This window comes from Anopheles coustani, chromosome 3 (genome assembly GCF_943734705.1).
Source record: "Anopheles coustani chromosome 3, idAnoCousDA_361_x.2, whole genome shotgun sequence".
NCBI lineage: Eukaryota > Metazoa > Arthropoda > Insecta > Diptera > Culicidae > Anopheles > Anopheles coustani.
The window spans coordinates 4,182,584-4,208,703 of record NC_071288.1 but is presented as its reverse complement, the minus strand read 5'-3'; the positions used below and the strand labels follow the sequence as shown (position 1 = coordinate 4,208,703).

The window sequence follows — 26,120 nt, the reverse complement described above, 5'->3', positions numbered from 1 at the left end:
GACCCCACGAGCCCGAGATTTCAAGAATGAAAATATCGCAAAAGTAACAGGAGCGCAGGATTGATGATTGCAAAGTTGGGTAGCTCACTTTTCGCTTCTATCGTCAAAACCCACGCTTCGAAACAGCTGAGCTAATGAACAATAAAGCAACAGGAGCGCAGGATTGAGTCGCCATGGGATGGGATGCATGACTTCAATGTTGCTAGCAATCCAAGCAACCTCATGTGTATCCCATCGAGCAAACACCAATCCTGCGCTCCTGTTACTTTCGCGATATATTCAGTTTTTTGAATACTCGTTTCATCGTGTGCAGTAAAGTCCACCTTTGCAGCCAAAACTAAAGTAACAGGAGCGCATGATTGGTTGACTTATTGGACGTGAACATTCGGTTCAGATTCGATACAATTTTATAAAAGTCATTGCTCTTGCGTTCACCTTTCTCGTTTATTTAGCCATCTCCTTGTTCGTACATTTTTTGTTTGAATCGTTTTTTTCGTTTGGACTATAGTGTCTTCTTTTTTTTTACTTATTTCAAATGTCGCTACACTCCGATCGCATGCTTGCGCAGTTTTCGCACAGATGATGCATTTTCCGGTTAGTCCTTCCTAATCAACATTGCGTGTTTGTGTGTGTGTGTGTTTGTATGTTCTTTTTATATATGTATGTTTGTTTTTTTTCATAAATAATCACCCTAATGCCTGCTCATCGTCGTTATCTCTCGGTCACAATTTCATTCATTTCCTTCAAGTCGGGAGTTTACAGTATTTAGTGTAATAATAATAATATACCATAATATAATAGCAATAATAATAATAAATGACTATTTTTCTCGATTTTTTCGTTTTCTGTCACAACACCACACTCCTCTCTCTCCACAAACACCGTAGGGCGGGGTTTGTTTAATGTTTGCTGTTTTACTTTGCCGTTCGTTTGCGTTCATCACTCGAGTGATTTTCCACCTCATCCTCGGAAGGCTCTTTTTGGTTTATCCGATAGATGCAATGCTGGAAAAATTTGGTTTCATATATACGCGTCCTCTCTCACGCGTTCAAATCGTTAGTATTATAGGTGCTCTAAATGGTTTTGGCAGCGTGGTTTCTTGTCTGTTCTTTTGTTTTTTGTTTGCAGTTTGTAGTCCTTTATACATATGAAAGCGTCGATAATTGAAAACTGTGTTACATACTTTCGAGCAACGTGTGTTATGGGAATTTACGAAAGAGTTCCTATCCTTTAGAGCGGATTGTATACAGCGCTATGTAATGTTGTTCAAATGTTTCAACTTGCACAAAGTGAATATATGTTTTTATCTTGGGTACCCTTTTCTTCGCAGCAAAATGCTAACTACAGGTGAGAGAGTGGGTTGTGAGTGCGGCCGCACCGTAAAGCGAACGCAGCAGGCCTTGCCCGAGTGTTTGGTGGCGATCGGTACGGGGGCTCGTTCAAACGGAACAATCGTTCATATGTCAGGTCTTTTCGATGCCATCTTTCGTCATCACCAAAGAAATTCCTACACCACCACACAAGTAGGAAGGGAAAAAACAAGGGAAGCAGTTGGGAAATGACTTTTTGCCTATAGATGGTAAAAGAGGAAGAAGCACCATCCCACCGATCGCAGCAGGCCGGTTGTTGCTGCTGTTGCAGCTTAAGAAAAAAAGCAAATTCGTGAGAAGGTCCGGGAAGCAAATGAAACCAAATCACAGACAAATGTGTGTTTCAATCGAATTTTTACCCTTCCCAGTGTGAACGACGGGTAAACATCTTTGTTTATCATTCGAGTTATGCAATTTTTGTAATATCGAACCGAACAACGCCGGATGCATAAGCGGAACCAAAAAAAAAACAATCTAAAGAAAAAATCTACCAACCGTTTCGACACGCAAAAGCGAAAAGCACGGAAAACCCCGGTAAATCAACAAAACAGTCAGAAAGACCAAAGGAGAGCATTTCTGGGTACCGTACTTTCAATCACAATAGCTCGGTCCGGTCGGGCTCGGACACCCCGGGGGAGGGCACACCACCGTTGACAAAATTGCTAAATTGCTTACTAACCTACGAACTACAGAAAAATAAAAAGCACCAGGCCGTGGATTGCGCAATCCCCTGGCATTCTCTATCCCTTACCCTCCCTCAGTCACCGCGTGGGAAAGAGACGTTCCTTGGCGCTACTTTCGAGTTTCGAGTTTGTTTCGGCCTTCGATCTACACTCCGTGTTGTTAGTTGTATCTTCGCAGGAAGGTTTCGTTTACTCCACAGCCCCGGGAGCAGAGTAGTGTGTTATTGTTTGGGGGCCGTTTTTTGTTTCGTTCGAGGATTTTTGTTCGTTTGGTAAGCGAGGGGGTTCTCCTTTCCTACCGTGCCTGCCGTTTGTATCACTTACATTCTGTTTTTTCTGTTTCGCGTTGTTGGATTTTGATTTTTTTTCTACCTTTGGGGGATGATTCAGTAGAGCAGCATCCAGTTTAAGCAAGTGTCTTCCAGAAGACGGCAGGAGAGATTAAGCAGCGTCTAGTATAATTTCTTCCAAAGCAACGTCTCCGCCGATCGTTAAGCAACAACAGCAAACAACAAATTAAAAAAAGAGGCAACGTTTAGCTGACTGGAGACGACTGGAGGAGCAGCGCAATCCGTATGGCGGTATGGCATACCGACGCGGGCGTCGTCTAGTCGAGAAAGCTGTACATCGATCACATGACCAGAATTTGCAGTCCCACTCATTGGTCTATGGTGGTGCGGTAGGGCCGGCGGTGCGGCTCCGGCGTGTAGTTGATGCGCGTCCGCAGATGCTGCGGCGAACCGGGCACACTTTCCGACCCCCGGCGCGGTGGTAACGGGGGCGAGGGAGACGTTGAGTTGAACCTAGGGTGAGATGAAAGTAATGTTGATTAGAGTTACTCGCAACTTTGGCGAATCGGCGGATTTCATTACTTACGGCCGTCTGTTCAGCAACGGCGATCCGGCGTGCCCGAGCTGTTCGAGCTTACGCTGCAGCAACAATGGTGATTGTCCTCGGTTCAATCTGGAAGATGACGAAAGCGAAGGATTAGTTTCGATGAATAGTACACCTTTCGCAACAAGATCTATTTTGAAATCTCTTTTCATATTCCCTTTGTACACACAACTTTTTGAAGTATGGTAACAGTACAATAGTAAAGCGATTGAATTAAACCGCATGGATTGCTTTCAAAACCAAAATGAAAGGCAAGTGAAGTGTTAAAGAGAGTTGCGCTTACGAAACACTTCATTACGTTGCCATGGAAATGGCGATTACAAGTGTTGGTTTGAGGTTCAAGAAGCGTTTAACAGTTAACAATAACTGAAACGTGCAAACCTTTAAATCGGTGTTTACATAAAACAACTAAAGAAATTCTAATAAAACTTAACTTTCATCATTATCTGTTATAGTAATACACAATGTTTCGGCCATCGAACATATTTTTGTGCGTTTATTGGATGTTGTTTAAGATTGTTCCCTCGACTTGACTTGGTTTACTCTCGAAATCAAAGTGATCTGGGAAATCTCACCAAGCACTCTATTATCTAGTAATCGTTACAAACCAGTCAAGTGTACTCAGATCCAAGACGGGACGAAGTATGGATTTTGTGTGCCATATTTGCCAGAAACCGCTGCTAGAGGATAGTTTCGCGACAGCTTGCGGACATGTGTTTCACCAGAGCTGCATCCTGCAGAGGATGAAATACAACAAAACGTGCCCTTCCTGTCTGTCTAGTGAACCATTCCAGTTGCGGTTCGTTCGTTGGAGCTTTCCTACCGATTCGCAGCTAGACAACAGCTGCCAAGACATCTTCGAAATCGAGGACGTTTCAACCACGCAGGAGAACGAAATGTTAACACTGTTCAGCAAATCTACATCAAGCAATTCGGAAGATGAAAGCTCCAAGGAATTGGAAGAGAACGTGCGATTTGACTGGCTGTTGGACAGGGCGATCAACTTAAGGGTGCAGTTGAATGAGCTCGAGTTGGCGAAGGAAAGTGCTACCCTTCCAAACCAGAAAAACACAATCTCACAAACTTCATCGGATCGTCCGTCGAAACGTCGGTGCTATCAGTAAGCGAAATTCAAACATTTGGAAATATCAATGATTGCATCATTGCATCAAATTTATCGTTTTCTTCCTTTTGGCTCTGCTTCTGGTTAATCTTAGCTGTAGCATCTGCTAGTGATGAATTTGCGAGAATTTGTCTTTTTCGTATTCGGTTATGAAAGCGACGTACAACGACGTGCTTTAACACAACGTGCATCATTAACTCATCTCTAGTAATTTATCGATGAATTTGTCTTTGTATGATAAATAAAAAAAACTGCTAAAACATCTATCCCGATTGTATTACGTCTTCGTGTTGTTTAATGCTTCGGCAATGTTTTCTTGTGAAACGTTTGGCTGGACTTTGAAAGGGAAGTCTATTATCGCATCAACGACATCTTCCGAAAGGACTGTGACTTGTCTCTCAACCCCCCTAGTACTTACCGCGGTGGAGGATCCGGACTGCGATGGCGACGATCTGCCGTTCCGCTACCGAGCACGTGCGATATCGGTCCCGCGTGCGAAGGTATCGCGGAAGGAGGCTGCACCATGCTGCTAACGAACATGCCCGAACCGTACGGAGGTGGAACACCAGCTCCCGGTCCGGCCGTTCCGGCCATCAATGGGTCGAAATGGGTTGCCGGGTACTGTTGATGCTGCTGCTGCTGAAGTTGCTGCTGGAGGAGGTGCTTCTCTTTGAGTGTGCGCTTGTCCCCGAGGTTGGACGTGCCGGACGTGCCCGTCATCGTCGTGCCGTTGTTGTTGCCGAGGTTCAGCTTGATCGAGGCGAAACTGCGCTTCGCCAGCCCTGCAATGGAATTGAACCAGCCTGTGTGTTGTGGTGGGAAAGTCCGGTGGAAATGGAAGCCGCGCCGGACACCGGCCAAGGAAGCAAAACAAAACAAAAGAACCCCCGGACCGGTGCCACACATCGTGCGAATGTGATCGGTACGACGGTGGATGGGGTGATCCGGTTTGGATGAATTTGGTGCCGCGCAATTGAATGGGAATGATGTTGCGTGTGCGAGGGGGTTGGTTGCGATTTGCGTAGAGAAAAGCCGATGATCACCAAAAACAAAAGAAAACAGACGCAAGCGGTAACCATCGCATCATCATTCGCGGCGTTTGAGAGTGGTTTGAGGAAGGCAAAATAGCGGCGGCGAGCATATGAAACGGAACAACGTTACAAAAAAAAACACAAGTAGAATTAAGAGAGACAAAGAGAGAAGAGGAAAGAGAAAGAGAGAAAAAAAGACAACTAAATGAATGCATTCCACAACAAATGGGTGCGCTAGTAGTGCGAGCGGAAACGAAACGGAAACGATGAAATTGAACTGTGCGGTTCAAGATGATAATCTTACCGCAAAAATGATGACAGCAATTAGCGTATCTTTTAGTTATCATGAGCCACGTAACGTTTTCTCGACTTTCTCCTCTCTGCAGAAGCAGTTATTCCACTGTATATACAGCGTTTTACATTTCAACATTAATGTACAGACAATTGCTTGGCCCGTCCAACGATGCTTGGCATCAATAACAAAAATGAGTATGAAATGTAGCACTAGAAATTTTATGATTCTGAGACTTGATTTGTAAAACACTGTAAAGACGACTGCAGGAAGGAGGAAAGCTTGAGATAAAATAAAGAGAAAAAAGCTAAACTTTTGCAAAAAGCCATACGCAAGCAAAAATGCAAGCGCATCTAGAGCGCATCTAACAACTTTATCACATCCAGTGCGGGACGTTACCTTGCTCCTGCTGCTCCTTGAGGCCATCCGTTCCGGCGCCGCTTCCTTCCCCGTTGCTCATCAGCGACCCGTGCCTATTGAGAACGCCGTGGTTTGGCGCTCCGGAATAGTGGTGCTGATGGTAGGGGAGCGGCGCCTGGTTCGCTGCCGTAGCGCCGTACATGGCCGTCGGTGCCGGGGCCACACTGGCCGATCCACCAACACCCCCTCGGTCGATTACTTTGTCACCCCGGGAGGCACTTTTCATGCCGCGACTAAACGTACTAAAGAAGGACGATCCGCCCGAGGGTTTGTGGTGTTGTTTCGGGCTGGCCGTTCCCGACGGTATCTGGTGGTGCTGGTAGACGGGAATGCCGGAAGGTGGTGGTGGTGGTTCGTGATGGTGCGGGTAGTGGGACTGTGGCGGGAGGTTCGAGGTCAGCACCGGATGGACACCGTGGTGCACGGTCCGGTGGGAAGGTAACGGGCTGTAGCGCATGGTGCCGCTTCCCGGCTGCTGTACATTGGCCACGGTTGTGTAAACCCCCTGTCCCGCACCTGGGGCTCCGAACTGTTGTGGATGATTGCCATAGATAGGTTGCGGTGGTTGGTGTTGTAACGCTTCCCGTTGTTGCTCCATCAGTTGATTCTGCTGGTGGTAGAATCGCTGAAGAACTAAAACGGACAAAAAAGGATACGTTAATTTAATGCAATGGTTTGACAATCGATGTGTTCTTACCTATTGGACTAGTGTTTCCCTGCAGGTGTTTGTACTGAGTGTCGGGTTCGGTCGATGGGTCGTGATGTTGCGCTTTCCGGAGGAGCAGCAAGGGCGAGGAAGGATTACTCCCCGCACCGTTGCTGTGCACCAGGAAGGGTGATTCCGGCATCGGTGACGTGCCATAGAGGGACCCGGAGGCGACGGGTGACGCAGAGGAGACGGTCAGCTTGGAGTCGCCCGCTGGAAGTGACTTGCGCTGCGAGAACGGTGACGTCGTCAGGTTCTTGAAGATGCTCTGCCCCAAGCTGCTGAGGGTGGATTCCTTCTTCGGACTACCGTTGCCATACTCCGAGGCCGTCCGACGCGACAAGAAGGGCGATTGTTTGTACTTTCTCGGGGCCAGCTCTGGGCCACCGATCGGGATTGCGTTGCTGGTGCTAGTAATGGCACTTTTTGGTGGTTGCATTTTGGATAGGTAGCGCTGAGCCTGAGGAGAGGGCGAACGGCGCGGATCGAACGCCGGCACCGGGGAAGACGAGGTAGACGCGTAGGATGAGGATGTGCTGGCCGCCGGCTGTACCGCGGTCGTCGGTGCGCCGCTGGCGGTTACGGCGGCCGACGCAAGCTGAATGTTGCTGAGCTTGCTCTGGAGTATTTGCTGCTGCTGCTGACTGTGTTGTTGTTGTTGCCGGCTGCCGCCGAGGTTGTGGAAGCTATTGGGTGCCTCGTGGGCCAGATGCGGAGAGGGGACTGCTGCGACCGTGGCCGGACCACTGCCGGTCGATTTGATCGGGATCGATGAGGCGGCGATGGCGATGGTTTGCTTCTGCTGGTTTGACTGTGCCTGGACCGCTTCCGTTAAACTTCCCAGTGGTGTCGGTATTCTGATATTCAAGCGAAACAGCACGGCGGGACAGACGAGTAGCGAGGAAAAGAGATTGTGAAAAGGGGGAAAAAACAGAAGAAAAGCGTAAGTAACTCTAGCATTACGGTAGAAAGGATATCCAATACATTAACCCACATCGATATATACAATTTGACAGTTGTGCTTGTGCGCCGGAAATGAGATACTTTGCTAAGGAGAGAGCGCAAAATTTTGATTCCCAATTTACATGTACATGTGAAAACTGCGCTACAAGCATTAAAATACAAATTTAATGACCTATATTCAAATGAAATTCTTCTCTCGTGTCGCTGTAGTCCAATTACGTGAGCTCCCTTAAGGTTTTCAGAATGTTGGACAAAACGAACCAAGTTCTCAGCTCTTTCAATCATCAATGATCAGATCAGATTAAAAACTAATTCATATTTCTTCCAATGACCTTATAATCGAAACCATAAGTCATATATCTCTAACAGGCGAATGACGTAATGGTTTCATTTCATACAAAAACATTTAAATTCTTCGAGGTTTTTCTTCTTCGTAATGTTGAAAGATGTTGTGATAGTGATAGTGATACTTAGCCTTTGGCTTACGGTGCATGAATAAAGGTGAGTACATCTGTTAGTGCATTAGAACTACCATGCATATGTTGCGTGCATAAAAGGAGTGTTATTAGCTACCGGAAGAAGGCAAAAGAAGGAAAAATAAAAGAAGAAAAAACAAACAAAAAAACAAGACATTCTGCTAAAGGTGTTTGCGGAAAGAAAACGAAGGAGAGATAAACAATACAACGAAAAACTATATACAGGATAAGAAAACATAAGCAGAACAACGACAGGACAGAACAATAACAACATTCTCTGGGAAGGTATGAGGAGTGTGTGTTTGTGTGAAAAAATAAAATAAAATAAAACAGTAAGCATGGAGGAGGACAAACGCAACAAACGTGAATAGTAAGTGTTTGGAAAGTGTGGTATACTTACTCTTAGGATAACTTAAAAATTACTAAAGAAATAGTTACCTACAAATAAGAAAAATCAATTTGTAAAACAAACGACAAACAACAAACGGCAAACGGAACAGAAAACAAGAAGAAGTGGAGGGATGTAGTACTGAACGAATGTATCAGAGGAGTCTTACTGGAAGAGGGAAGGAGTGTACTTCTAGATTTCTAGTAAAACCGAAGGGAAGAAAGGACCACTCCAGTGGTGCGACGGGCGATTCAACTGGTTTTTGAATATTAGTAAGAGTTCATTAGACGTTATTAGACTAGTGAGGGTAAGGAATAAGTTTGATTTAACTTCAATCTCCAGCATTGGCAGAACAAAGTGACCATAGTCATTTGGACTCGGATTGCAACTCGGGAACTTGCTTCTGAATTCGTGGAGGCATGTTGTTGTGCTGAGGGGGAGTAAATGCAGTGCTGCAGAACAGGTCTGGAACCGGAACTAAAGAGCGGTGGTTTAAACTCTCAAAAAAAAACTGCAACACTAACGGCATGCAGGTTGAACAAACTAAAACGCTTCAATCAACTTCAAAACGCAAACACTCGAAGAAAAGTGCATGGGACACGAATCGTGTTGGTAGAGGTCGTTGAGCAGGAAACGGATAAGGAGGAGGGGTTGAAGAAGATTGGCAACGGTTAATGGAGGATCCGGAGGTTTGCTTACCTGGTTTGGTCCGACGAACCGACCCAGGGCCCCGGAGACGAGGCAACAGAAGTGTTGTTGACGTTCGTGTGTGATGCCATCTGCGATGGAGTGGAAGTAAGCTGGATGCCACAGCTGACGGCCACACTGCGGAACCACTCGCCCACGTTGATGTTGGCATCATGTTCGGCGCGCTGCAGGAACGCGTGCCGCAACAGATCCGGATACTTTGGGCGCTCCTGGTAGTCCTTGCGCAGGCAGAGCTGCACGAAGTCGCGGAACTCGGGGCTAAAGTTCTGGTCCTCGGGCAACCGTGGTGGCTTCGAGGTGAGCACCTGCGTAAGCACCTCAAAGTCGGTAACACAGCCACGATAGGGAAACACACCGGTGGCCAGCTCGACCAGCGTAATGCCGAGTGACCACACGTCGGCACGGATGTCGTACACGGTCTTCGCTGGATCGATTCGTTCGGGCTAAAAGAACACAAAGGGAAAAAGGTCACAAAGGGCTTGGCTCTTTTGCATGGTAAGGAAGTGGAATTGCCCTTACCGCCATGTAAGCGGCGCACCCAGCCGAACGGGTCCGTGCGTTCGAGTCGACCAAGCGACCGCTGATGCCGAAATCGCACAGCTTGATGTTCCCCCGATCGTCGATCAGGATGTTCGATGGCTTCACATCCCGATGGATCACACGGTGGTTGTCTTTCAGGTAGGCCAGGGCGCGCACCGTCGCCACCGTCACCTTGCCGAGGATTTCTTCCGGCACGGGCTTTTTGGACTTTTTCTGCAGCTTGTCGAAGCACGTCGTCATCAGCTCCATGCAGATCCACACGTCCGCATCGGTGATGAAGCATCCGAGGCACTTGACGATGTACTTGCAGTTCTCCGACTTGAGCACCACGTCCAGATCCATGATGATTCGTTTGTTCTCCTCATCGTTGCCGGTTCGTCGCATTTGCTAAACGTGACCAAAACAATTCACAAATAGAACCATTGAAACCCATCCTTGACCCCGTTTTTCATTTCGTTACCTTCACGGCGATAATGGCGCCACTCGGATTGTGTCGCATTTTGACCACATGCCCGCTGGTGCCGTTCCCGAGCTCACCCAAATCGTCCAGGTCGGCCAGCTGTGTTCGGTAGATTTTTTCGTTTATCTTCAGCAGGCCACTCTTGTCAACGATCTTTTGAAACTTGAGTTCCGATTCGCTCCGCCGAGTCCCGGTCTGGATGGGAAGATGAAGGTCCAAGGTAGGCCGATTAGCTGCAATGGGGGGGAAACAAACAGTGTTAAAAGCCGGTGCGGTTGTCAGATGGGAATCATTGCTCTGGATGCTTACGGCCAGATCCCCCACCCATGCCACCACTTCCGGTGCGATTGAAACGGTTCGCTCCGGGCGTCGAGGAACCGGGTAGCGCTAGGGTCGGTGGCGGTGGAGTACGCGGGGTCGGTTTCTGAATCAACCGTTCCATCATGGTGATGCGGGTGTCTATCGAGCTGGTGGACATGGCGAACCCGCTGCCCTCTGCGACGCCGTTGCTTGATCGCTGTTCGTCTTTGTTGTTGCCTCTTCGACCGACGTCGCCGTTCGTGGTGCTTCCGACGTCGTCGTCACTGCCGTCGGTCGGTTGCATTGGCTGGGCTGACGGCGCTTCGACGGCGAACGGACGAGGTCGGGGCCTAACCGCGCCTAACACCTGCGTCTCGTCTCCCCGGTCCTCGTGGAAAGGAAAAAGAATAGGAAAGGGCCTACTGCTCACTTCCTTCCGCAGTGTGTGGTCACTACGCGCTCCGCATGTGGATGTTTCTGTTGTTTTTCCTTCGTGTACACCCGAACTAGCGAGTTTACACTAGTGGCGTAGTACACTCTCGCTGGGACGTTCAGCAACTTCTTCCCATCGATACGGAATGGATGGACCGAAAAAAAACACACAATGTTACACTTGACGACTGCAACGGCGTTGACAACGACACCAAACGAGGGCAAAGGACACACGATTTTAATCGACAGCCTCGGAGCGCTGCATCTGACAACACGGAATCGAAACGACGGACCGACCGATATTGAAACACCCCGCCGCGGGACAGGAATCACAGGCTCGATCGGGTGCTACGGACAAAGGGAAACACGGCACGGGGTGCCTCGCTGAGGTGGACACGCTCTCTTCTCGTTGTCGTCGTCGTCTTTCGTCTTCACGGTACCACAACGGCGCACGGCAGGGAACGGTGCTCGCTTTTTCCCTTCTCGCTGCACTAGGATAGTCTATTCGTTCTCTTTTTTCTATTTTATTTGTGGGTTTTTTCTAGTGTTGGCAGAATCGTGATTCGGAAGATTCGCAGATTCGATCCCTAGACAGATTCTAAAGATTCAAATCCCATTTGACGGATTCTAAAGATTCGAATCCCTTTTGACGGATTCTCAAGATTTGATTCGATTAGGACTCGAATCAGATTTGATTTGTTTGGATTCGAATCTGTTTTGATTTGTTTGGGATTCGAATCTGATTTGATTTGTTTAGGACTCGAATCTGTTTTGATTTGTTTGGGACTCGATTTGATTCGATTCTGACTTGATCTGTGATGAACGCTGTCACAGAGTTGACAAGTTGGTAGCTTTGTTGAATGACCAAGGTTCTTAGAAGCGAGTGCCACAGTTGATGAATCGTCGAATCCGTCGAATTCAATTTGAACAACCAAGCTGCCTTATAAATGGCTGAAATAGCTAATTTGTTAATAACTTTTTAGTGGATTGGCCAATATTAGGTCTTTTGAAGACAGATACCTCTGTGCAACAAAGACTGTTCCGTAATTCTAAGTTTATGAAATTCTGAGGCGTAGGTACAGAAACCTTGGTTAGTGTTTTCTGCTGAAATAACAAATTTGTTAATAACTTTATGATCGCTAAATCGATTGGAGCATGTGACTCCTCAAATGAAAAGTCTTTTCAAGACATACAACTTTGTGTAAAAATAGATCTTTCCATATTTTCTAGTTATTGAAAAAGTCGACACAATGTGTCAAAGACACGCAGAAAAATATACCTTTTTCTATTATGACAGTTCAAAGCGACGAACTGTCAAGCACTCTAAAGAAAACATTCGAATGTAAACAAAATACACTGTCCACAAATCCGGCTGCGATTGTTTCAGGTCTTCAGCATTGATTGAATAAAGCACTGCATTTTTTAGCCATGATGTGCGACGGTGACGGTGAAGCTTTTATCGAGGAAAAAGTAGCCCCACATTTCCTGTGCGGAAGCCTGGAAGATCTACCATACGAACACGCACCGTTCCCCGGTGACGACGAAGACGACTTTTACGAGGAGGAAATGATGCTGCTGGTTGATTTCGATATGCTGCTCAAGCTGGAAGACGATCCGCACCCGGGCAACACGCACATCAAGATGATCGGACTCGATTCGGAAAATCCCATCATTCAGGTGAACGATGAGGTGTACCGCGGAACGTACGAAAGCGCCTTCGGCACGAATGTGTTCTTCGAACCGGATGACGAGCACGCGACCAAGCTGGATCCTGTGTTCGATAAAGCCATCAAGCAGATGTACCGATACGTGGGCAAGGCGGACAAAGTGTTGCGCATGAAGCGAATCTTTGCGACACTGAAGGATGCGGTCGCCGAGGAAGGAGCTAGCGCCGATGACGTACCGTTCGAGTCAAAGTACGAGGTGGATAGGACCTACGAGGAGGCACTTAACTTACATCTAGCTGAAGGAGGTTTTCCGCCTCGCCATATCCATGAAATGCAAAACGGAGCGTCTCTAATCAAGCAGCATATCATATCGGAGCCAAAAATTGAACTAGAAGAGCCACCAACGGAACAATAGAGGAAGCAAGCAACCACACACATGTACATAGCATTAATCGCGAACACAACACAAAGTTTTTAAGAAAAATATTTAATCACGGTTCCTGAAATTATGTAGTCTTAAACTCACATCTATACGATCTACATGAAATACACTTTTTACATAAAATGCATTAAGACTGTCTGTCGATAGTTTTATTCTGTATACTTTTTATATGCATGTATATGTATAAAAAATATGTACGTAAAGAACGGTATGGAATTTTGGGTGAAACTAGTTCAAACTCCTCAAAATCGAACACGGAATACACGCCTAGTGTTGCCCTAAAAAAACATCAGAACGTACATTACTTGTAAATGGAATATGGACAACCATGGAAGAGCAAAGCCAATGATTAAAGGGAGGACGGGGAGGGGATTGAGAAGACAAACTCAAGGGAAGCGACTCTATGCGGGAACCTCCCACAACAAGAAGGCCCCACGACGAAGTGAAGCGGTCAACAACTGTCTGGCAGCGAATGAAAGCAAACGTGCGGTTTCACAATCCACTATCAATCATTATTTATCACTCAGCACAATTTGCTTCGACTTCGAGGCAACGTGGTTTGATGAGGTGGGCACGGTTCGCATCGTGTATGTTGGGCAGTATTTCGGTAGTACGGTTTACCCTTTCCCCCCCATTGTTTCGTCCCTGCTCAATTCCAGTCTGATTTTGCTTACATATTAAACGATCGCTCTTTTTTTTCTTTGCTCAAAAATCGGTGTAACTCTAAAGGCTTAATCACATTCTCATGCAACGGTGCTGCTACTCGCTAAGTGGCTCGCTAAAGATTATCTTGATATTGCAATATCCGCCCGCTGCAAAACTATCCCGCATTTCATTGGATTATTCTTCACTGTGAACCTCCCCCCACGTTGATCTATTGATCGATTAATGAATGGTTTGCAGCAACAGAAAGACACATCTCCGGAAGCGAATGTGGTTTTCATTCAATAAGCGGCACTATGTAAAAATCACTCACACTTCCGAACGCAGGGACGTAGGGGTATGACAAGCGTTTCCGGTGTCCCTTTTACTATGCCTATGCCGACATTGTTTATTTCATAGTTTCTCTCCCCCGGACCGGACTTTCACCTTGCATTCGCATTCGATTTCTTGCGGTCCACCACGGGCTCGTGTTCTATACAATTCAAATTCTTAAAAAGAGAAAAAAAAACCTTATTTCCTACTCATTCGCACTCTCTGCTCTCTGTATAAGTTTGCACAGTAATAGTAGTAATAATAATATAATAGTTATAAGAGTAATGATAATAGCGATAATTCTCTTTCTTTCTCGAACCGCTGCGCGTGTTGCAAAAACAGCGACTCTTCCAATCATCCAAAACGCTACTTATAATATGCACCTGTGCATGTACAATTTCTAATTATTATTCTTCAAAAACGCTTCTTCGCCCTTCTTCGCCCGACTAAACTTTCGGTCACGTTTCTTTTCTAGCGGGCTTTTATCAATCACAATATTATTAGACGTGTCTCTCTTCGCTCTTGACCACCTTCGGCTGTGTGTTGTTACGCTGGAGGAATGTATGTTCAATTTCTTCTGGCTGTATTTTCCTTTAGAATGCAAAAACAAAATGTTTCGGGCAGCACCGGAACGGAGTTTTACTATTAGTCGGTTTATGAACAGTTGAAAAAAGCTGCAATAGGTCAATTACTTCAATGAGGTTATCGAAAGAAGAAACAACACAATCTTTTCTTCAGTCAACCCTTCTCTCTCTCTCTCGACGCCTTTAGCATTTTGTTTGCTCGACCAAAGTTATAAAACAAACAAAACTATAAGGAGCAAAATATTGATATTGTGGCAAATGGTTTGACTAAAACATCCCCGAGCTTGCATCGACGAGCACTGCTTCAAATCGGATGCAACGTGTACTACCGGGCGCAAAAGGCAAACGTGCGTCGACCGGCGGAGAAAACGCATTCTTCGCAATGGACATTAGCTGCGTGGTGGTGTAGGTGGTGGTGGTTGGTTATTGCGGAGTGAAGTATCCACTATCCAGCTCTAGGCTCTAAAAGCTAATTCGTAAACTGTACAAGAGTGGTGTAAAACGGAACAGCCCTAGAACAGCAAGTCCGTCACCCGGGTGCCCTGGCTCCAGTTGACCGTCTGCTCGTCGGAGGCTGGCTTGAGGTACTGAATGCTTTCCGGTTCGCCCGTTCCGTTCAAGCCGGTGCTATCGAGACCGTTCAGCAGCAGCGTCGTGTCCGCACCGTTGCTGTGGCCGTTACTCGCCACCGTATGCAGGCCGCCGTTCGGACGATCGATCAACTGATGACGGTGACCGTTGGCAACGGAATGTTGCTGGTGCTGTTGCTGGTGCTGTTGATGCTGCTGCAGGTCGTTGTTGATGCTGTGGGAGGTGGCGGATTGGTGATGACTATTGCTGCTGCTCGAGCTGTGGCTTCCGTTCGAGCTGGCCGTGCTGGTCGCCGACGGTGACGGCGTGCGGGTCACTCCGAGCTCGAAGGTCGTGTCTATGGCGGCTTTTACTGGGGTGTAACTAGCGAATGGTGCAGAACCTAAAAGTTTAACGGCAGAGATTTTAGCTACGATTAGTTACGTTCGAAACGAGTATTCGGTGTTTTGGGGGAGGGGAGTTTTACTAACTAAAAACATCAACCGGGGTTTCAAAAACACATTTAACATTTTCCATTGCACGAACATTGGTTTGTTAGGTTTGTTTAAATCGCTTCTGTTGCTAAACCACCGACTCCGTTCCGATTGGTAGAACGATCAGACGCCGGGTGGCGCTACGGGAGTTGCTCATTGTACGGGACGTGTCCACAAAAACCAGCGTCTCCGGCCCTTGGGGATACGGGTGAAACAGAAATGGTCCCCCGCCCGCCGTCGAACCGACACGGTTCTGCTGATCGTGCAGAAGATTGTCTTCTGGCCATTTTTGTGGCCGCCTTAGGTTGTGGCCACGTTGTTGTGATGGTGCGTGCCTTTGCTGCCTGGTGCTTGAAAGGGTGGTTTCGTTCGCTTTCACCGGGACAGAGCAGGTCGTCTGGCGCTGGCGGCGTTTTGGAATGCCTTGGTTCTTGGCAGCGCTAGAGGCGGTGGTGGTGGCGGCTGACGTTGTGTTTGTGTGTGTGTGTACGTTTGCGTGAGAGTGGGAAAGAGGTCAAGTATGAGTAAAAGAACAACATGGGCAAATTCTTCGGGCCACGGGAAGGAATCTCGCTAGCATGTGTGGCATCTTTTGATTGACACCGCGTCGCAGGGAACGCTTTTTTAAAGGAGAGCTAGCTGATGTGGCCGATTGGAATTTCAAAAACAAAAAAACACTCACAGATACAGTCTATACAGTTCCAACAAAATAAGTGGGTCAATTAGCAAAAAATGAGCTACCTATCATAATGCTATGGCTGCCTTAATCAAACTACCTGCTTAAAATGAATGATTTTACCAGGGAACTACTTTATGTGAATGTGTGAATGTGAATATATCTTTCAAAGTGATCTGAATCGTTTAATCCACTACAGATGCTCCCATCTTAACACAAAAATGCTAATTGCATATCTCAAAGAAAGCCACTCAAGCGATCGAATGTGACTCGACTGATTGTTTTTAAATAAAAAAGCATGGCTACAGAACAATGCTGTTTTCAAATGTTTCGAAATGTAAGAAACGTTAGAACTCATGAAAAATCAATACGGACGGCGGGAGGGGGGTCAACGTACTCTGCGTGGTCAAAGATTTTCCAAGCCGAGTTTGTTGTAACGGAGGGAGAAAATGAAAACACGAACACACGTTGGAGAATCCCGCCGCTTCACTTCACCCCCCTTTCCCCCGCTGCAACCCGATTTTCCTCCCTCTCTCTCTCTCTGTCCTTCTTATTGGATCATTATTAATCTTAATAATGCGATAAATCACCTGCTCTTAACCTCAAAACACACAACACACGGGGGCCTCGGAGTGGAGATTCGTGTGGTTCTTTCCGGTCGAGTGAGCGCTTCGCAAGAAGCACAATCACGAATTTGGGGAAGAGTGCTGCTGCTCTTGGCACTTGGCCAAAGGAAGCGGGGGACCACTTGTTGTTGGCAGCGGGTTTTTCTTTTTTGGCAAACGGTCTGCCCGGGGCCGAGAAAGAGTGTGAAGGAATGTGTGTTGCTTTATGTAAGACACGAGTCTCTTCGGACTCGTGGGTGTCGTTTAACGGTACTTTTTGGAGGTGGAAGCCATAATTTATTGAACACCGATAGCGATTGTGCGGGATTCAAAGTTTGAAGGCTTTGGTTGGGGCGTTTTTTTGAGGGCAGAATAATATTCCCCGCTCCTCGAGAAAAAAAAGAGTTTTACAATTTGTGCTCTTTTCGTAAAAAGACCAAACCTTCTCAGGTCATGTCAGAACCAATTGCATTGAATCTTCAAGCGCACCATTGTGACATGTTGGACATGTTTCCTTCGCAGTTGGCAGAAAAAGTGCACTCGTTTTCCCCATTTACGACACTCCATGCACCCGTCGTTCTCCGGGGTAAGCGAATAGTATGGTAGAAAGCGATAGTTTTAGTTTCGCAGCCACTTCGGCGACGCGGTGCATTTTATTTTCTTTTAAAAAAACCTTGCCTCGATTTTCCCCGCCTCGAGTGGGCCCGAGACGTTTGGTGTGGTGGCTTGAAGTGGAAATTAAACAAACACCTTTCCAAAGGGAGGGAAAATTGGTCGCAAATAAGGGGAAAGAGAAAAACAACACTTATGCCAGTGCACTGTGGGGGCCTCAATTAAAATGCCGGACCATGTATGTGGTGTGCTTCTTTCTCCGTTTCGGGTCCCCGCGCTCCTTGGGCTAGAGCAGCATCCACCGGTGAGTGGAAAAACCAGTCCAGACGGCGATGGAAAGGAAAGCAGCGAGCCTGAAGCCGCCGACAGCGCCCTTGGTTCGGGGCATTAATTCGATCGTTTAACGGATGACGGGTGGAAAATGGTCTGCATTGGTCTTCCCTAGTGCTAACGATGTGTTTATGTGTGTTTTGTCGTGGACTCTTTTGGATAAACACGCAACACAATATTTACGAAGCGGGGAAATTCATTGCTTTTCAATTGCGATCGATTTAGTTTGTCGTTGTTTAAGACACTTTGGGTACATAAAAATTGCACTCGACGTAATAAACTGGTCATACAAATTGAAAGCGCGCATAAAAACCAATAGGTAGCAACAGTTTTCGGTGTAGGTATGTAACCTTTTCTTGGGCTCCCAAACATAATGACTCAGTGGTGATGGGCTAATGTATCACAGGAAGGAGAGGGTTGTTCCACAAGGGGTCTGCCAATCCCAAGGTCGATGGAAAAACCCACCGACCAACATTCCGTCCGGTGGTCGCGGGCCACCGCAATCGGGAAAGAATTCGACCTATTTCCCTTCGCAAGCATCATCCGCTTCGTTTCTTGCTTTCTTCGTAGGACAGGCGTCTTAAGCAGACAAGAAATAGGCCAAAGAAGTAGTTGGTTGGCGGAACAGATCCTATAGGCTACGCCAGACGGTTACTGACAAATGCTTGAAATTGGCAGGTTTTCCTCTCTGCGGCAATATCGTCAAGCTAGAGATGGCCACTGTGGGTTCTTTTAGTCTTCTGTGTGCGTTTGCTACCACTTCCGCGGTTGGACTCATTAAATATCTACCTGTTTTCCTTTTCCATGTCATGAAACGACGTCCGATTTTCGTACGGTCGTGGATGTCCAGGTATGTCCATCAGAAGGAAAAAAAGCCCACGGAATGCATCTTAGGTTAGGTAGTCACTTTTCTTCATTTTTTTTCCTCCCCTTTTGCGTGATGCGTTAAGGCTCATTAACCCACTTTTTATACTCATTACGGTTGAATCTCGGCAAAACTCGGTGGTCGGCACAATATATCGGTTCCCTATATTTTACATATACACACACATAATTCGAGCCTATTCGACCAGCAAATAATCCTTCATTTATTGGCATCATTATAGTTAAAGAAAGCAAAAAAAGAGAGAGATGATCGATTTGCGATCCAAATGTAATTTATCAAAAAAAAAAAAATAATAATAAAGAAGCACCTTTGGGGCAGCGATTTTATTTTTCACGCAAGTACCCTAGGGTTTTCTCATGACGTCACACGAGAGGTGTAGCGTTTTGTAATGGACGCAAATTTTACAACCAGTGAAATCGTGTCACTTTCACTCCCTTTTAATTTTGTGCCTGTGTTTAAGGATTAACATTCTTGTGCAGCCCGAAGGCTAATGATAGTGATTTGAAAAGAGAAAATCATAAAAGTATAGTGCTTTGACGTGGGAGCCTTTTCACCGAGGACGGACATTTCGTTTAGATCCTATCGCCGGTCGTTACGTAACGCCATCGATGCGGGGAAGCAATTGCACCAATAAATGCAGTTCCACCTTGTTCCATTGCATCGTTGTTTGTCGAGACAGTTTTCTCTCCCCCTCTCTCTCTGGTGATTGTTCGCTTCGAAAGCCGGGCATGGAGACGACCTTCTGTGTTATAATAATAATAATAATAACCACCGACGCCTTTTTCCCAATCGGTCTCGAATTTCGGATCCAATTGCAGCTGATGCAACAGCGTCGTGTGTGCTACGAGAAGTCCGGTTTGTTCGGACGTGTTGTGCAATCATCGGGTTGCATATGCAATTAATTGAACTCAATGGGGATGACCGGACCGGACCATGGTTCGAGTTGAGCAGCCGTTGGTTTACGTCTCCCGCTTTGAACTGCTCGTTGATGGAACGATGTGAGAGAAAACAAATTTAAAATTAAACAACTTTGTGCTTTTCTATCCCCCAATTTCATGGTAAAGGGGATGACGACTTTGTGTACATTTTACGGTACTTTCTAGCCTTTTTTCCCATTTCTCTACGAAGGTGTCAGAAAGCACTAGCATGAAATGTCTTCCAACACGATGCACTCCACCCTCGTGGTGCATCCGGTCACACATGTGCTAGTCTCTGGCACATGTTTTCCGATCCGATGCATTGCATTAGCTGCTGGTAAACGTAAAGTAAATAAATGCATGCACGTAAATTAATTGCGTAAACAAATGAATCCCGTCGTCCGCCGAAGCGGAACATAACCTCACAGCCGACTCCACAGTCTGGAAATACCTTCGTTCTTTGCCCAGCAAGGACCCCATCTTCGTCCGGGCGGAAGGGAAGGAGTGTCGGAAAAATGGATAACAAAAATGATTCTGTTTCGTGTGTAAAAAAAAAACAAACAAATGCAGGAGAAGGAATGAAAATGAATATTTAACGAAGGCTCTTGTTGTTGCTTACCGAATCACGACGTTTGAATCCCGGATTGAGTGTCTAGGCGCCGGGCGGAGGCGCGGGAGGGCAGATTGATATTGGGTGCACGAATGTGTTTGGGGTGTGGGTGATGGTTCGGTGGTGGTGTTTTGTGCCGAGCAAACCGCGCGGGGAGGGCCAGGTTAGCAGCGTTAGAGGAAACGAAATTACGAACGCACAAAGTGTTACACACGCGGGTTCGGGGTCTACTACTGGGGTGGGTGGCTGGGTGTGTCTTTTACCGGAAATCGCACGCGCTACAGGATGCACTTGGTGGGGGAGGGGAGAGCCTTGTGGTGGCGGTGTGCAGCCGAGGAGCCTAGCGATTGTGTGCCAAATTGAACTCTACACACCGGCCACTGGACGAGGTGGTGGAAGGAAAACGGGGTTTCGGGGGAGGGGTGGAGGAGGATAAGAGGAAAGTGGAAGAAATAATTTACGGTTTTACGATACGGAATTTTCATGCTGTTTTCAGGTTGTTTTTCTCTCTACGGAAGGTGCTTTGGTTTTGGTCAGATCGGAGGATCGGAGAGGCACGAGAAAAGCGGAAACGGTTCTCGAAGGAGTTGGAAAATTGGACGGTTGGGGTGGCAGGGCAAGAGGGCGTGGGGGTGGTGGTGGTGGTTTCGTACGAATGGCTTACCTAGTGGCACCGAGGAGAGGAGTTTGTTGGTGTGCGAGAGCAGCCCGTTGTCCGTGGCGAAGGGGGGTGGGACGAGGCCGGTGCTGCTGGTGTCCGGTCCGCTGTCCGAGACGTCCAACCCGTTCGTCGGCTCCAGCAGGGACGTCTCCGAGGGATATTCGTACGTGGAGGTCAGCGAATCGTCGAATTGGATTTTGAACTGTGGAAAGAGGAAGAAGGAACCAAACACAAACATAGGTTAACATTATTTTTATCTAATGTTCATGCTCTTTAAGTGATAATACAATTATTTTGTTTAAATTGCCCATAAGCATTTGTCGCTGAGGCATCTCCTTTGGACATAGCGCCTCCACTTTGGTCTTGTATGCATCTATTTTAATCTCAGATTTAAATTATGTCCCTTTCAATAAATTTTGTTTTTAAACAGAAAAATCATTGTTTACACCGGGAGTTGTTTTACAACTGGTGTATTTTAACGAAAATTATGGAAAATTATTTAAACAAAAACAAATTTAAACAAATTGAGTTGATGCGCTTTTTCAATCACGTTGGTGAGTTAGTGGCACTAGTAAGCGACAACGAACCGGAAAAAGAAAGAATTCAGATAGCTTGAACTATCGACTGTAAGCATAACCTCCATTTTCAGTCGATTGCATCAATAGAAAATCTAGCTAACCCCTGCTTTTCATGCAATTGGCAAAGTGCGCACGAATCGTGACCACTTCCTGCGGTCGTCGTGAATAGTGTTGTTTTCAATTTCTAATATTTTCTCAGCGTGTGACCACATACACACACAGGCACACAAACGCGCACGAGGGAATCTTGATTGGCCCACTAATAAAAAATTGTATCTGCAATTGCTTAGTGAACTATGCTGGACCAACAGTTGAAAACATTGGCCTGAGGCCCTCGGCGGGGAGGGGGAGGATTGACGAAACTCACGCACAGAAGAGGAAGTAGTGTGTGCGTTTTTATTGTGTGTGCGCACAGTTTGCGCTGTGAATGTGGGTCGCGAAAAGTAAAAATTACAACAGCAATCCCCCTCCCCCCCATTTCAAACCCTCCCTTGCGCAGTTAGTCTGTGGTGAGAGCTTCCTCTCAATGCTCGATGGTTTGTTCAAACGGAGTGAGAATTAGCCCTCGAGGGTAGCATAACGGCGGCGGCCACACTTTATGCACTTGGGGTTTGAAAAAGAAAAAACCACACACAGAAGCAGAAGAAATGTGAGCAACAGGAACACAGACAGAGTGGAGGGAGACGAGAAGAGAAATAGAAAAAAAACCCCCACACACAAATGCACACAACTCCCGCGAGCGCCAGGCGTCCACAAGTCAAATGCCGCGCGGAGAAACAATAAACAGCATATAAAAAATCTCACCACTTCGCGGCCCACGACAAAGGGACGAAAGAGGGGGGGGGGGGGGGGGAAGAGAAGCTGGGCTCCTTGGGGGGAGGGGGCGGACACACTCAAACACAAATGCTTTCGATGTGCGCCGTATAGTGGTGGCACTTCCGTGCAGGAAAAGTATGGGGAAATGACAAGATGTTGGACCGGAGGGGGTGGGCGGCTGTGTGGGGTGGCACAATCGACATGGGTTTCAAAAAAATTACAGCAACAACAGCGAAAAAGGCAGAAAAAAAAATCCCAATTTCATTCGCGACCAGCGCACAGCATAATTGGGTGGTGGGTGGTGGAACATGGTTCGGTGTTTTATTTACCTTCTCCGTCTATCTTTCGGAAAAGGCGGGTGGCACATCGAAAACACCATTTGTCAGTCACGGCATGTTGCACCGGAAAAATGAACCTCGACCGGCTGTGTGTAGGTGTGGATGCATACATACATTGTGTGCTCTTAGAGGAGATTATATTTGTCTATTTTCAGTGTGCTTCTATCGCTAATTGCTTATCGAAACATTACTACTTCTGGTTGTTAGCTTCTAGGCTTCTGTGCACTATATGGATTGCATTCATACCTCGTAGGGTTTTATGTTTGCTCTTTGCAACTTCCTCCATATTTTATCAAAACAAAAGTGTCCAATTGGTTTGAGAACATTTTTAAATTTTTCCTCTTTCTTCTGCTGCATTTAAGAAATCAGAACTTCGAGTTACCGCACAACACTTGATGTTTACTCGACCAGCATATCTATTTCCCCTTGTGTTGAGAAACTCTATGAGCCCACATTCATTCATTTCAATTTACCGATGACAGACAGTTAACCAAGAAAGCTGGAGTCGTCTGGAACGTCTTTCCAAAGTGGCTCGATTCACTTGAACACATGACGATACCGAGGGTGGCCTTTTAATTGTGAATTATACACCGCTTCCGTAAATCATTGTTAAACGGTTCGTATGTGTCAATATTCATTCTAGAACTTGATGGCGGTGGTTCTATTGTAAGCGGAACGAACAATAAAGTAACGCTCATCATGTGAAATCATCATTTTCCAGCAATTAAATGCTTTTACCCAAAACGGAACACCACTTGGGGTAGCAATAAGTTTCCGAGCGCCTAGTTTTGCGAGCAGTTAATGGGCCGGAGTAAAAGTCGAAAGATTTGCAGAAGTTTAATTTGGACATTGGAGAAAGGGAGGGGAAGTGTAGGAGACATCATCCCGGAGGCGGGATATAACTTCATCCGTGTTGGAAGGAAGTTTGGTTCCGTTCGGAGCGGCAACTGCTTCATGGGGAATAATTAAACTGCTGCTCAGCGAAAAACACCCCTCGGTGTGTGGCTTCACTTTACCGAAACGGAACTACGTCAATTAAAAACATTTTAGAACACAAGAAACCAACCCCCCCACTCCCCTGCCCCTGGCTCACACTTTTCCATCAACTTCCGAAGTAACCAGAAGGTAAGGCGAGGTAAAGTGGTTAGAAAAGTTTGATGCCTAGCCGGAAAATGGCGCTCTTTCCCGCCGAAAAACAAAGAAAATAGGGGGAAGAAAATCAACACCACAACGCACCACCGCAAAAGCCAGGCCGCCAGAGTCAGAATTGCCAGCGCCGGGGGTGGTTTCCTCCTGTTCCTTTAATCGGTGGTGCGATTATGCGGATTTATTCTTCGCCTCGCACCTGAATCGAGTACATAGTCCAGTTATTATAGCATTCGAATGGTTGCTTTCTCGTCTCTTTCTCACTTGGCTCTAATACTTTCACGCGTATTTACATTCACCGGGCTTCGAGTATCTTGGAGATTGAATCTTTGATAAACTTAAAACATACCGAAAGTAGGAGGGAAACAATAAGCCAACAATTCTGTCAACAATGAAATGTTACTATACTATAATATCTGTATAAGAAACTATACTATAATATCTAGTATCAAGCAGTCTGTGTTTTGTGGGAACGAAGTGATCTATTTCGCTCGAATTGATTACACAATCGAGTCGCATTTGCTCGTGAGTCGAGAACGTGAGGCGATAAATGTAACTACTTCGAGGGTGACCAGAGTAAACACTGACCCCAATAAATGGTAATCTCTTCAGACAGCCAATACATTTGCTTGGTCTCAGTTAAATCTGCTTCTCCACTTTACGTGACTCCAGCACACGTTTCTTCTCCCCCCGCAAAGGTGATCTTGCCGAAATCCAACGAAACACGCCTGGGATATGTTGTCGTCGGAGGGTTTGAAACTGGTTTCAATAGCGAAGGCACGTGCCGGGTCGGTCGTAGATCACGTTGATCAGCGCCCCACACAAACAAACACCACACCACACACCTGGCACGTCTAGTCGGAGTCCGCTTTGAGTAACTCCTTCTCGCGAAGAACTGCATTACTTAAGTGCACTCGATTTATCCACCCGACCAACCAACCTTTACTCCTGGTGGGTAAAGAAGCAAGCGTCCACCTGGACGCAACACGACGGCAGTTGGTGTGCATTGGACACGACTTGTTGCACTTTGCCTCCGGAGTTCCAAGTTGCTCGAATGGATGTGGTGCAATCGATGCATAGGAGAGAGCATGGGGAAACAATCGCCAGAATGGCAAAGATGTTTCTCCAAAAGGTGGCACTAATCGAATCGACTGGATGTGGGTATAAGTGGGCACATTCGATTGTTTAGTTCGCATTACACCACTTTGTCGGAGTTTGCTTATAGGTTTCTCTTTTCTTGTGACTAATCGACAACTATGGTGTCGTTAGTTATGGACAAGTGGACAATTATTTTACGATAATATAATTTACTGTAACTAATAAGTCCTTAACAAAGTCGTGTAAAGTAAAGCTACCAAACATACAAATCGAAACGAATGATATTACTTGTGGATCCGGCCTATCGAAAAGTGCATTACCTTACCGAGACTTTTATGCCATGATGGGCTTGTGTTTGAGCATTCTCGTACTTAAGAACTGAGACAAACGAATGCAAGTAGCGGTGATGGACGACAATGCCAACAATGCACCATCCATTTTCATATTCTTCCACTCCAGAGTTCAACAATCCCTAAAGGTTCGAGTTCTGCGCAGACATTTGCGATCTGTTTGCTACGACTTTGTCCGTCTAGAAAACAAACAAAACCAGCGACGCGTTGGCCGGAACTGGGTTTACGCCAACAATCGACCGAAGTGCAGTTTTTAAAACAGATGAAAATAGAAAACTGACTCATGGTGCATTCACAGCCAACGCTAAATCCCCGAACGGGGTGTACTACGAAGCCGAGTTGAGTCAGAAAAGCGAGCATGGCAGCTTGGAAAATCGACATCTTTGCGGCCGGAAAACAAAAAGACATGAGAGAACGGTGAGGGAGGAAAGAGAAATTGCATCATGTGCACATCAATGCACGGCGAAAAGTGTGCAATACGGCTTCTTTTATGCTGTGTTTGACAAAAGGCAGGTGGAGTTGTGTAGTGACACTAGGCGAGGTAGGGAAGACTGGAGAAGTCTGTTTTTGGAGAGGCATTGAATTGAGGCAAAGAGAAGTAACTTCCGTTTAATGTGAGTCATGGCTGAAAACTAGCGTTTGTCCGATATTTGTTGACTTTGGTACTGAGTTTATCTTTCAAGACGAACAAACAGGAACATCTTCTAAGGCGATTCAATCAACTGTTGTGTACTTACGATAGCTTGCTTGAATATTCGAAAACATTGAAAACAAATATCCCAGAACCAAGAACGCACAAAATCGTGCCATTCTAACCAAGGACTGAGGGAATTAATGAAGAAACCGTGTGCAATCAAGTCATGCCAAGTGCATTGTGTTTGAACTTTGACCATTTTCAAGCTGTTCTTCTGCCTCCGAGAACGGTCGACTCCGACTCTGCTAGACGGTTACGGTCCGCTGGTCTTCTAAAGACGACTGT

The 26,120-nt window shown here is 46.4% G+C and overlaps 3 protein-coding genes across 4 annotated transcripts in view; 1 reads left to right on the top strand and 2 right to left on the bottom strand.

Moving 5' to 3' along the window:
* Positions 1 to 1,715: 1,715 nt before the first annotated feature.
* LOC131259761 (dual specificity mitogen-activated protein kinase kinase hemipterous-like) lies at positions 1,716 to 11,301 on the bottom strand. Its single transcript, XM_058261340.1, has 9 exons — positions 10,364 to 11,301; positions 10,055 to 10,287; positions 9,574 to 9,981; positions 9,046 to 9,497; positions 6,511 to 7,376; positions 5,793 to 6,446; positions 4,489 to 4,873; positions 2,930 to 3,016; positions 1,716 to 2,856 (listed from the first exon to the last, which is right to left on the bottom strand). Exons 1-9 carry the CDS (start codon positions 10,656 to 10,658, stop codon positions 2,712 to 2,714), a joined length of 3,525 nt encoding a protein of 1,174 aa, XP_058117323.1. The 5' UTR covers positions 10,659 to 11,301; the 3' UTR covers positions 1,716 to 2,711.
* Positions 11,302 to 12,166: 865 nt separating this feature from the next.
* LOC131259762 (uncharacterized) lies at positions 12,167 to 13,018 on the top strand. Its single transcript, XM_058261341.1, has one exon. The coding sequence runs from the start codon at positions 12,215 to 12,217 to the stop codon at positions 12,866 to 12,868; it is 654 nt and encodes a 217-aa protein (XP_058117324.1). The 5' UTR covers positions 12,167 to 12,214; the 3' UTR covers positions 12,869 to 13,018.
* An 898-nt stretch (positions 13,019 to 13,916) lies between these two features.
* LOC131259760 (AF4/FMR2 family member lilli) overlaps positions 13,917 to 26,120 on the bottom strand; it is a 55,609-nt gene continuing 43,405 nt past the window's right edge. For both annotated transcript variants that reach the window (XM_058261337.1, XM_058261339.1), the window contains exons 5-6: positions 20,819 to 21,017; positions 13,917 to 15,427 (exon numbers count right to left, since the gene is read on the bottom strand). In XM_058261337.1, the coding sequence (XP_058117320.1) occupies positions 14,967 to 15,427; positions 20,819 to 21,017 (660 nt within the window). In that variant the 3' untranslated portion in view covers positions 13,917 to 14,966. The remainder of the gene's footprint in view (positions 15,428 to 20,818; positions 21,018 to 26,120) is intronic.

What these genes read in the sequence shown, in the direction of transcription:
- LOC131259762 (XM_058261341.1), top strand. Translation starts at nt 12,215, where the DNA reads ATGATGTGCGACGGTGACGGTGAAGCTTTTATCGAGGAAAAAGTAGCC.
- LOC131259761 (XM_058261340.1), bottom strand. Translation starts at nt 10,658, where the DNA reads ATGCAACCGACCGACGGCAGTGACGACGACGTCGGAAGCACCACGAAC. An exon ending in GCGCCATTATCGCCGTGAAG is followed by an intron (nt 9,982 to 10,054) that starts GTAACGAAATGA and finishes GGTCACGTTTAG; the next exon opens with CAAATGCGACGAACCGGCAA. An exon ending in CCGTTGCTGAACAGACGGCC is followed by an intron (nt 2,857 to 2,929) that starts GTAAGTAATGAA and finishes ATCTCACCCTAG; the next exon opens with GTTCAACTCAACGTCTCCCT.